The sequence below is a fragment of the Lichenostomus cassidix genome, chromosome 4 (genome assembly GCF_008360975.1).
Source record: "Lichenostomus cassidix isolate B80296 chromosome 4, HeHo_3.0, whole genome shotgun sequence".
Classification (NCBI taxonomy): domain Eukaryota; kingdom Metazoa; phylum Chordata; class Aves; order Passeriformes; family Meliphagidae; genus Lichenostomus; species Lichenostomus cassidix.
In genome coordinates this window covers 40,685,248-40,697,569 of record NC_139484.1, presented here as the reverse complement: position 1 = coordinate 40,697,569, position 12,322 = coordinate 40,685,248, and the positions used below count along the sequence as shown (strand labels likewise).

Genomic DNA, 12,322 nt, shown 5'->3' with positions numbered 1-12,322 from the left:
TTCAGAAACAGAGGTAATGTGATGTAGCTGAGAACTGAGGTGAAATAAATCCCTGCTGATGTATGATTTCTGGTTTTAATTTCTGTTCCAAATATAGCAGTTTTATTTATGTTTACAGAATTGTGTGTTGTAGTTGCATTTTTGTATGTTTGTTTTGCCACTATTTGAAATAGAAATCTGAAGTAAGTTTTATCTGAATGCAGTTGTGACTCTTTAAATTTTTAGGTAGACCTCAAATAGACAGCAGCTATCACCAAAAGGTAAACTTAAGGAATGAAGGGAGAATGCAATTGTATTTGCTACTTGTGCACATTTTTTTGTTTTGTTTTGTTTGTTACAGCCATTTACAGTTAGTTTCAGTTGATTATAGTGCTCTCCAGCTAGTGAGGCAGAACAGCTATGATTTATCCAAATACTCTCTAAATTATTAAGCCCCTGTTATGAAAATATTTCTGATGAGGCAAGTTTTTAAATACTACTAAATGAAAAAAATTGCACCAATTCACTAGAGATGCCATTTCCTCATCATTATCTTAGGAATGTGTGTTATGAACTTGTGTTTCTCAAGAATGCTTGACCCATCTTGCCATAGTGACATTGATTTCAGGTGAAAAAATAGTCAGTGATGTGAATTACTGGAGCTTATTGTTCCTGTTGGTTTTGAGAAAGGGAGGTGATAAAAGGAGGCAGAAGGAACATGCAAGAATATGACGACAAAACAATGCTCTGAGTCAGTTTTGCTTTGAAATAGAATGGTTTGTCACAGTGACCTGTTTCTCACACATGCTGTTTTTTCATTCAGCAGTAAGCACATTCTCCCCACCTCATTATAAGTTTCGAAACTGATTGTTTTATAGACTTTTTCAGAGTTTAATTGAAATCTTTTACTTGCCTCTCCTCTGGGGATGTGGTGTATGCAAAAGTGTGGTCATGCGTTTATTTGTGTAGAGGGAGAGGCACAGCAAGCATATATACAAAGTGTTATAGAAAAGAGATGGAGCTCAATCTAAAAAACTTAACTTTTGTTTTCAGTAGAAAGAGCTTAGCAGTGGCTTTTGTTGCAGGGAGCTGACTTACATTAGGTCCAAAGATTCTCCCCAACCCTCTTAACCAGCAGTCACAGTGCATAGGAACACTTGACCTTATTATCACAGCCATCATTCAGAAAAGCTCTTCAAGAAAGGATGAAATCTGTTGTTTCTTTAATACAGAAAAACTTGGAAAAAATAGCAAAATGTAGTGATTGCCATAATCAAGCCTTTTATAGTCTTAAGCTGAAGTGAAACACTTCACTGGAGCTAAATTTGCACTTGGGAAAGTGTCTAGCAGTAAAGAGTTAAATAAAAAGAATGTCATGCATGTGTATGTGATTCTAAATCCAGAAGTGTTACATTTCCTTTGTTGGCATTAGTTTCTGCTGAATATACAGGATATATATGGTGAAGACTAAGCCCTTCTGTTATTGGTCTGAAGTGTTTTAACAGAAGTGTGGCATGCTTGCCTGAAAAGACTGGAGGTTTTAACAGATCAAAGCATATATATTTTGTTCTTGCTGGATATTTTTCTGCTTACCCATTTGAATTGTATTGACCAATTTCATTAACAGGAATTTTATCTGGAACAAGACTTTCTTTAACAATCACTAGTGTGTAGAGTAATTGTATGTGGTGGAATTTTGTCTTGAGTGCTGGCAGAAAAATCTTTTGAATTGGTTTTTGTTTGATTCTTTTTTTCCTCTAAGTATTAATTGCCATTTATTAGGGGTGGTTCCATTCTTAATGGCTCTTGATGCCAAAAAATTGATAGGAAGCTATTGAAAGGTGCCATTTTTCTGATCTCATGTAATTCGTTACTTGCTGCCATTGTGAGAAATGGAATCTTAATATTGTCAGGGGATGTAGACTAACTATTGAATATTCAGGGAAATGCAAGCATCATGAGATATTTCTGCCAGGGTTTCTTTCTTTTTCCTGTGCTTTTGAGATTTTCTCCATTCTCAACCCAGCTGTTCAACAGCCAACTCCTTTGGTGGCTATGCTGAAATCTATCCTTTTCTCTTGCAAGTTTGGTGAGCCATGAGATTAATGCTCCTTAGCAGGACTTGTGCTAACTTTCTACAGAATTGCTGAATAGAAAGCGGTTTTAGAAGAACTTGTGTTTCTTAAAGTTACCTAAAGTCTCTTTGCTGGAAGGGAGCAGATGAGGCATTGGCTGTGCCATTTGTTCATTTCCAATTAACAGGCCTACTCTGTTTCCCATAGAGGCGTGAAAACAAAATGTGTTGCCCAGACTTAGCCAGGAAAGTAAAGCTTTTTAGTATATGTGATCATAAATATTTTCAGCTTTCATTGTTCACATCTCTGTAATCTCCATGTGAAAATATTACCTCAAGGTTAATAGCGAACTGTCACATAATATTCTCTTTTTTCCCCTGCCCCTTTCTAAATTTGCAGTAATAATGCAACTTTTTTTTCTTGTTATTTGCTTGGCTTCTTTGTTTTGGGGTTTTTGTATGTTTTAATTTTCAATCCCCCTTTCTTTGTAACTTCAGAATACCAAAAGATATATCCTAAAAATAGCACACGTATCTTCTGTGTACTGTAAAAGCATAAAAATATAAAGCAGGAGAAAATGACACATCATTGTCTAGAATACTAGGTAAATAATGGATTTGATAAGATGGCAAACCAAATTGCTGGAAAAACAAGGGCAGATTTGACCATAATTGAAACAGCTGTTATTTGCACTACCTGTTTTTTGGAGAGCAGTTGTTTGAACATTTGACAGCTGTAATGTCACCTTATATAGGTTTTGTTCATATTATTTAGTACAGGTTGTCCATTTTGTTGATATAAGTAGAGTACACCTGTTTTTGTCAGAGGCATTGAGTAGCTATGCACCTGTGATATAGAATCCTGTTTCTCTTGGCCTTTCTCTTTTAAGTGAAATTGAAATCTTTATTGCTTTTCTTACATACTCTGCTTTTTACCGAGAGACAAAATTGAAGGCTTTTTTTATTGTAGCAGACCAACTCTGAAAACTTAATGTGTGGATTTTAATTTTCCTTATATAAGGTTTTATTAATATAAAAAATTACACTATAGTTAGAAAAAGGAACATGAAGTATGCCACCTGTATTTTCATCTCTATTTCATGCTTCATTGGGTAATTGCTTTCCCAGTTTGACAATTAAGGATCAAGATGGCAATGCTTTCCTATCACTGTCAAAAGCTGGAATAGTTGGATAAAATGACTCCTGATATTGCAGTGTCCTCTGTGTTACTGCTTCAGAGAATATGGAATGCTTTGATCGATAGTTGGGTCTAGCAAGATTTACTAACACAGGCTCAGTCCCACATGAACATAGTGATGGTGTTTGTGGGGCCAACTTATACATGCAAAAAGGTTAATCACTGTTGTGCAGCAAAGAAACTGAATTCTCTTGTGGCTGAATCCACAACACAGTTAACCCACACGAGCAAACCATTCCACTATAACTGAGAGTTGACCAAGTTTACTTTTCATGAAACTCAATAGTTAAAATTCGGAACTAACTGTTAGGGAGAATTAATTCAAATAAGATCCTTCAGTTTTTAGATTTCACTGTCTTTTTGTTACCTCTTATTGTTGGACTTCCTTCATGTAAAGCAAAATCCATTGTGCCTTCCTAATCTTCCATCAGGAGTGTGTCAAAGTCTTGTGACAAAATGTAACATCATTCATTAAAAACTTCTGGTTGTTCTCTGCTATTGTCAACAGCAAGTGTTTGACTCCTTGTCATCGTGAAATTAAACCAACACAGATAAATTGCTCTCTTTTCTATTATTGCATCTCTTCTGGTTATCCTTCTTTTGCCCTTACCACTAATATTACAAATAGGTGTTTCATCTGAAGAGATTGGTAATTAATTCAGATAATGTCAATCAGCACCCTTTGAAAAAGGCATATGAATGCTGTCTGAAAACAAGATTTCATGTGAGAGAGTTACATTCATTACTTCTGTCAGAAACATAGCATGCACAGATGTGTTGGAACACTGAACTGTGTTTAAGTGTTACAAAAGCTCAGTTTTCAGATTGCAAAGAATATTTTCACAGCTTTTAAGGACTGGAAGCCCCTCACCCCTTCCCTTAAAGAAAGCATAAATTCTACAAAAATCTAAGAGGCCACCTAAGAAGAAATTGAGAATGAGGATATCAGAAACTGCTGATTTAACTTAACCTTCATTCAGATTATTTTCTTGACGGATCTGATTAATTATTCTCTTTGTTTACAGGGCTAATTACAACCACATCCAGAAAACTAGATCGAGAGCAGCAGGCAGAGCACATACTGGAGGTAAATAATTTATTTAGCTTGCTGAAAAGCAGTGACTGTAAGTTCATTGATCTTCTACAGAGAATTAAGTTTGCCAGGCTTGATTACTATATGAAGAATTTAAAGAACTGGAATCAGAAGTAATTTCCTTCTATGCTCATTAAGTTGCAATGCAGATAACCACCTATCTTATAAAAACAGTGTTGGGGCTGTTTCATAAGAAAAGAGTAAAGGTACAGATTGAATGCAATTTTTTTTTCTGTATCTGAAAACAAATATTTTCATTCAAATGGTACAAAGGCATGATTGTTGAAAAGAGTGTGATTCCTCTTTTTTATCTTCCTCTTTTATTATTGGAATAGCTATTTCAGCCTAACTTTTGCTGAGTATAGCCTTCTGAAAAAGAAGTGCAGAATGTTTTTATTATATTGAGAATACAAAAGGACGTATGTGAGTTGCCCTATTTTCTGCATACCATATTTACCAATCACATCCATTGCAAGACATGCATTGTAGAGCTGGTGTCCAAGAGTATGAAACTCATGACATAATGCTTTTATCTAGCTACATTTTATTGATTGCCTGGAGTTTATTTAAGAGCTTTTCTCATCCTCTGTCAAACAGCATGAAAGGAAAACACATAGACAACTTTAAGTCGTCCAGTTTCACAATGTTTCAAGCAGTGTAATGACATGGTACATCATGTGTAGTGAAGACTTAATATCCACAATGATCCTTATGTCCTAAGATTTATCTGAAATGTTTGTTGTGCCTCTTGTCCTGGATGGTAGATAAAAGACTGCAATGGGAGTTGGCCAAACTAATGTGAAAGACAGAGAAGCAAGTGTAGACTTACTCAAAACTTGAGAAACCCTTGGAAAGGGTTTCTCCAAGTCTATACAGTCATTGCATTCCAATAGGAATGCAAAGACTGTATAGACTTGGAGATGAATGTATTTATTCCCTGATAGCACAAACTATCCTTTTGCATAATTGCAGTATGTGTGCAGTCTTCCTGAGCCTTTTGTATCCCTTTGGTGCATTGCAAGATGGATTAATGCAGCTGTTGGAACAATTTTTTTATCATTATTTTCATTTCTGTACCAGCTTTGAAAAGAATTATTTGTACCTAAGTAGCAATGCTCAGAATTTCCTCTACACTGTTTCTAGAAGTAATAGTAACAAAATTAATTAAATGACAAATCTGATTTACTACTGGACATAGTATTCTTGTAAATTTTAAAACCATTATATAGTTCTCTTTCCATATTGCCTCATTAAATCTGGTTGTGTCAGTTTCCCAAAGCACTTCATGTCAATTACGACTTATTTCTTGATCACTGCTATGTATATTGATTTTAAAATTGGTATATCGTGACTTTTACTTCTCTACATATTATACTGGGGTTTGTTTTATATTTATACAGTAAATAAAATGAGCTGTGGATTGTTTTCTGATCCTGAAGCCACATGGCACATATAGCTGTGATTGCTTACACCTTATCCCTGGAGCAGGGTGGCCATATCCAAGTTGCCTGTTGAAAATGGTGTCTGAATTGTGCGAATTCTCAGGCTGCAGCTAAGCAACCTGTGTGTGCACTACTTGTTCTGGGCCAAAACTTACACCAGAGGTCACACTCATGGTGTAATGTTATGGGCAGTTGTCTGCTAGCAGTCATGCTAATTTAAGCTTAACTTTATAACCTTAAGCTAACATGTACAGAACTCAGAAAGTTTATTTTTAGCATTACAATGTCACGTAATGGTACATAAATCCTCCTACTTTCATCATTATGTATAAAATAGCAGTTTAAGCTCCTTGGTCTTTAGTTTGGAGCATTGTTTATTGTCTGCTGGTGTAATTTATAATTCTTCATTACTTGTTCATTTTGAATCCCAACTGGTTGTTAAAGTTTTACTAAAAGGCTGTGAAATATCTGACAGAAGAGCTCTTAACTACAGAGCGATACTAACAGACAGCCCAGCCTAAAGTAGAAGTTTTCCCATGTGTTAATTTTATATTTACAACTCTGAAAATAGGTTGGAAAGAAACCCAGAAATGCGCAGAATGGTGGACAGTATTGTGACCCAGGTGCTGAGCATCTGGCTAATTAATTGAGCATTAAAATGTTGACCAGATGGGTTGGTGGGTTTATTACTTTTTGCTATTAAATTTGATCTTTTATTTCATTTCTGCTTACACAAGAGTACCTAAAATGCCCCATTTTTTATTCCCAATTTTTAAGTATTTTCTGAGTGCCAATTGGCACTTATGCAGTTATTTTAGATTAGCTTCACGTTATTCTCTCATGTCTTAGCATTCTCTTTGTTATGTCAGTAATGGCTTCAGAACTGATGTTGCATTCAAATCAAATGAATTTTTCTAAAATTTGCCTTTGTTTTTTGCTTGGCTCAGGGTAATGTTAATTTTATGTTAATGGACATGTTATCCCATGCCTCTTGTAAATTCTTCATTTGGGATATGCTTTGATTTTCTCATTGGTTTTGGTTGGTGTTTTTTTGTGAACTGAAAGGTATGTGGTGGTGTTCCATTACAAGTACTAAAGGGAACAGATATTCACATACGTAGAAATCATGCCATCTGTTAGAGATGAGCATGAATATTTGCATTTTATGTTGCATTTAATGTGTCAAAATGTTAAGATAATAGCTGAATATACTTTCATAGTGCCTTTTGTAAATACTCAGCTAATAGCTTTGGGCTATTTCTTTAACTGAAGTTAGGGGATACCTTTACAGTTGTTCAGGCAGTTGTAGGAAAATCTCATTTAGGGAGGAGCGTTGTTGGAAGGACCACGTTTGAGCTCTAACTTTACCGTTTTTAATAAACCAGGTAACAGTAACAGACAACGGTACTCCTGCAAAATCAACAATTGCAAGGGTGATTGTGAAGGTCTTAGATGAGAATGACAACAAGCCTCAATTCTTGCAAAAGTTCTACAAAATTCGGCTTCCAGAGCGTGGAAAGCCAGAGCGAGAGAGAGCTGCTAGGAGAGAGCCGATCTATCGAGTTATTGCTGCAGATAAAGATGAAGGCCCCAATGCAGAGATCTCTTACAGCATTGAAGATGGTGATGAACATGGCAAATTCTTTATTGAACCAAAAACTGGAGTGGTTTCATCAAAGAAATTTTCTGCAGCGAGGGATTACGATATCCTTTCAGTAAGTGAAAGTCTTGTATATCATAAATATGTAAAATGTTCTTTTATCTCTTCGTTTCTTATTCAGTAGCTGGCAGGTGAGTGATGCAGTATCTGAAGGAAGAAAGCTTCAACAAATCCAGAAGTATTGTTTTGTGGGTTTGTTTGGTTTTTATTAGAGAATGATTGCAGATTTTTGGTATTGTATATCAAGAACTGCTGTTCTTTTCCAGAACTTGACAGATAATGTATGTGATGAGGAACATAAACAATCAGTTTGACTCACCTTCAGGAAGAAAGGAAAATAAGAGTGAATTTATGGTAACAGTTTGTGCTGCTATCAGTTGCTGCATACTTTTTCTCCATTTGCTGCCCAGATAATGAAGGGCAAGTGGCACTTTGAGAGACACTTAACCTTTTTGGAAATATCTCACACGAGCAAACATGCTTGGAGCTTATTACTGCTTTCTGTTTCTGTGACATAATGAGTTATGTGATCCTGTAGCCTAAAAGATGTGTCTGTTTCACAGATTAAAGCTGTAGATAATGGTCGTCCACAAAAATCTTCGACTACACGGCTTCACATAGAATGGATTCCAAAGCCCATCCCACCCACAGAGCCTATTTATTTTGAGGAATCATTTTTTTCTTTTACGGTGATGGAAAGTGACCCAGTTGCTCACATGATTGGTGTAATAGCTGTTGAACCTCTTGGAACACCACTTTGGTTTGACATAACGGGTAAGGATGCCTTAAGGGCCTTTATTATTAGAAACAAATGCATGGAGTCTGAGATACTGGGGGGCTCATTGCAGCTTGGTTTTAATCACTCTTCTAAACAGTGCAAGGTTTTGGCATTCTTTAAATGCAGGTGCAGATTTTTCCCTTTATTTAATTTTAAGTCAAAATTCATTAGTTTTTATCAATGCCACTGTATCAAAGATTAAAACTGAGTTGCAAAACATCTACTGTGTTGAGGTTTTAAAAATGACTTACGAATATTGTGTCATTGAAATTAAAACTAATGAAGTTAATCTCAGACTCTATGATAGGAAAGGAAATAAAACGCTAGTTTTCTGCAAATCAGCATAGTACACTCAAAGAGAGATTATGCTGTTCACATTGATTTCTTCTCCTCTGTGCTGCTTCTCAGTTTGCTGTCCTTTGATTCAGTACTAAAAGGAAAGCTTGCAATGTTCCTAACCCAGCAATCTTCTTCCTGTACATATTCTTTCTACTAAATTATATATTAGCCTCTACCAGTGAGAGGGGATTTCCAACCAGTAATATGACTATATGTTGACGTCATGGTAACAAAATTAATAGTACTTTTTTGAAATTTAGACTAAGTCACTAGACTTTCAAGCACCGGTAATAAGCAGAGTGTTCACTGCATGGCTGAAGCTAAAACCAAGTTCTGTCATGTCTTAAGTGCTTTAGACTCAAGGAGAATGGTATTGCTTTGTTTCAGGAAATGTGCCTTGTAATACACTGCTTCCAGTCTTAAGTGAACTCTTTCTGTCTATCAGACTGTGATTTCCCACTGCATTCACAAGAGAGAGAAGGATCTTTTTCATCTTGGTTACTACTGAAAATTTTAGCCACGATTATGGTGTTAAGTTGATGGGGAGAGCATATTTTAAGTTACTTTTCAGTAATTTAAGTATTTTAAACATCTGTTTTGCTGGCATATGTTTCCTGAGGCATACTGAGAACAGCAACAGTTAAAAATAAAGTTTATGAAACTGACACATATAGCAAGAATATATAAATGCTGAATACTGGAGGGTGTTTTTAAAAACTTTTCAGGCACATGGAAACAGATGCAATTGTTTCCTAAAATCATGCTTTGTTCATGAACAACCTGTGATGATATTGATAATCATTGCTAATGCATTAAATACTTATATAGAATTTTTAATCGTTTCTCCTAATGTTTCCTTGAAAAAAAAAGGTTCCTGTCAAAATAGGTTATAGTTGAATAAAAACTGGTTTTGATTAGACAAATCTAGGGGTTACAGATCTGTACAATTGTGTAGAGGGATTAAAAAGTTGAGGATGCTTTCTTGCATTCTCATAGGTGCCAACTTCTGTATTAGAGGTATTTTGGAACTGAGGTTGCTCTTTCACTGTTCACTCAAACACAGATACAGGAGTAGAAAAGCAGAAAGTACAAAAATAAGTGAGCAGGAAAAATGAGAAGGTTTTATGTACTCCAATTCGAATTCTGGTTAGCCAGTCAACAGCAAACAGAAATATCTGTAGGCCAAAATGAGTCTATTAAAGGACAGGTTAAGAAAGTGACATTGCCAAAAAAAGGTGAGCAGTTCATGGACATGAAAGAGAGTAGATTAAAAAAGCCTCAGAGGTATGGGGAGTTTGAACACAGTACAGCAGTGATGTTTTCTGGGGCCTTTTATTAGCAAAATTTGCTAATTAGATGGGGGATGTACTTTTCTATTGTTTTTCTTAGTGTGCTTCAACTGCTATGCACTCTGAACAGTGTGTACATATGAGCAGAATTCTGACTGATAGTATTATTTTGATCTGCTACTTCTAAGTATGCAGCACAGTTTGGACATTTACATATTTTTATTGTATGCCTAATGCATAAAATGAGTTATCTTTTCCTGCTCTTTTTAGAAAGACATATTCAGAAAACTCCATGGGGAAAGAACATAACTTGTCCAAATGTAAAAAAAAAAAAAAAACATTTTATTTTTCTTAGCAAAAGTGTTTTGGAAAGTTTGATATGTGATCATGTGAAGTTTAAGGGCTATTCTTACAGGTGGTCACTTTACTACCCTCTTTTACTGTTTCTAATAGCATGAATGAATTTGATTGACAGCTTTCCTTTGTGTTCTGTGCTTGCTTTCCATGCTTTCTTTCTTTTTGGCTGAGCCAGGAGACAAGCTTGCTAGTGAAGTATTTTACATCTTACAGATGGCTTGTGACCTGAACTGTACAGCAGAAGGTATCTGCTGAGATCACATAATTTATTACCAGATTATGAGATCTGAAATGAAAGCGTACATTTATAAACTATTTATTTTATTAACCCTTCGGAAATCAAAGTGCTCACGGTTGCATTTGTGACAGGTTCGTTTTTGTTTTGTTTTGTCATCATTACATTTATACAGCATCAATTCTGAGCACCCAGTTTTGGCTTTGGCCAAAACTGTTGCTGTTACACTTTCAGTGTACTAGATGCAGAAGTTTGGGTTGAGTTCTGCTTCACTGGATCACCAGATATCATTAGTACTACAAATTTAGGCAAGGTCCTTGTGATTTTCTTGATAAGGAAGGGAAAAAAGTTGATTAGAGAGCTTGTCCTTGTGTCAGGAAAACTGATTGTAGTGATTCATGCCCATTCACTTTACTCCTCCCTTAAAATGTAGAGGACTTCATTGAGACATCAGAGAAAATGGTTTTGCCTGCCAGCTATAAAAGGAAAAGCTAGATTCACCTTCCAAAGCTGACAGACTGCACAAAGCCCATGTAAAAAAATTATGTACATCTGTTAAGAAAAGAAAAAAGCTGCTGCCTTGCATGCTGTCCAGTTCCTATCCATTTGAGTGATTCAGAAACTGCTGCTGGGCCAGTAAAAGGAGTTGGTTTTCAATTAAACTGGAAAAATTACATGATGTTGGTCATTACCCAGTATCTCAAATCCAGTGAAGCAGAATCCAGCCCATCTTTCCTAAACTGGTATGTTTGTCATGCAGTGGAACCTTCTAAAGGTGAAATCCTTTTCACATGTGAATGGGGGTCCATTTCAGTATTTACTGTTTTTTTCTTGGACTAAGTTCAAATTTGCAACCTTTGGAACTTCACCCTCTCACTTCTAACCTTGGCTTTTCATAAAAGGCATTTAGTGATTTGCAAAGCTTAGCATGTATAATCTTGTTAAAGAAAAAAGGCACTCAGATGCTATCTGAATGCTATCTGCTATCCTTGTAAAACATAATTAGAAAAACACATGGCCATAATTAGGAGAAATTGGTTTGCCATATCAAGCACTGGCTTGACCAAAATAAAAATTGATTCTTCCATTTTAGGCAGTTTATTGAGAGGTCTAAAGCAATTGTAGCTAAATGGCAATATTTATCATTGCTAATAGTATTTGGACTTAATGGACATTGTATTCTCGGGACAGTCTGCTCTGGGTGGCAGGATGATGATCAATTAAATGTTTAAGCAACTGAGTGTAGCTATTGATCTACACAGTTATTTAACTGTATTTCAAAGAGTAATTTGAAAGTTTCACAAGGGAAATTAAGATAATTTGCTTCAGAGAAGGAACTTGGCCATATTTAAACATTGGGCATTTAAACATTTAACACTCATCATCTGAATCCTGCCTATCTCAGTAGGACTGAGATAGTGAATTCTTTAGATACTCAACATTGAGATGAGAATCCTTTGGAGGTACTGCAGCTTTTTCAGCCTTATCTATAGTCATATACAAATTTAATAATATGTACTCTGCTTCAAGAGACAAACATTTGACTCCATGTCTGATTTGGGATTTTAATGTATTTTGATTAAAAGTATGTTTTTCACTTATTAGCCGACAGTCTGCCCAAAATGAACTATTATATTTGACCCAGTAATTCTCAATTTCTAGCTATTTTGAATCATTAAATTCCATGGATTTTCTTTTTTTTAAAGTCGAGAATCTTGCTAATAAGAATGTACCTGCTGACTTTCCATGAGCCAGACAAATCAGCTTTGTCCAAAACTACTCACTTTTAGATATCTATTAGTAGCAGCATATCACATTACCAGGAAAAAAACTCAAAGTGTTTAAACTAAATGTATGTATAAGTATATGTATATATAC

General features: G+C 35.5%; 1 protein-coding gene across 5 annotated transcripts in view; it reads left to right on the top strand.

The window, feature by feature from the left end:
* Positions 1–12,322, top strand: part of FAT1 (FAT atypical cadherin 1) — a 104,906-nt gene that overhangs the window by 50,074 nt on the left and 42,510 nt on the right. For all 5 annotated transcript variants that reach the window (XM_085058820.1, XM_085058822.1, XM_085058821.1 and 2 more), the window contains exons 4-6: positions 4,277–4,338; positions 7,172–7,501; positions 8,010–8,220. In XM_085058820.1, coding sequence (XP_084914946.1) covers positions 4,277–4,338; positions 7,172–7,501; positions 8,010–8,220 — 603 coding nt within the window. The remainder of the gene's footprint in view (positions 1–4,276; positions 4,339–7,171; positions 7,502–8,009; positions 8,221–12,322) is intronic.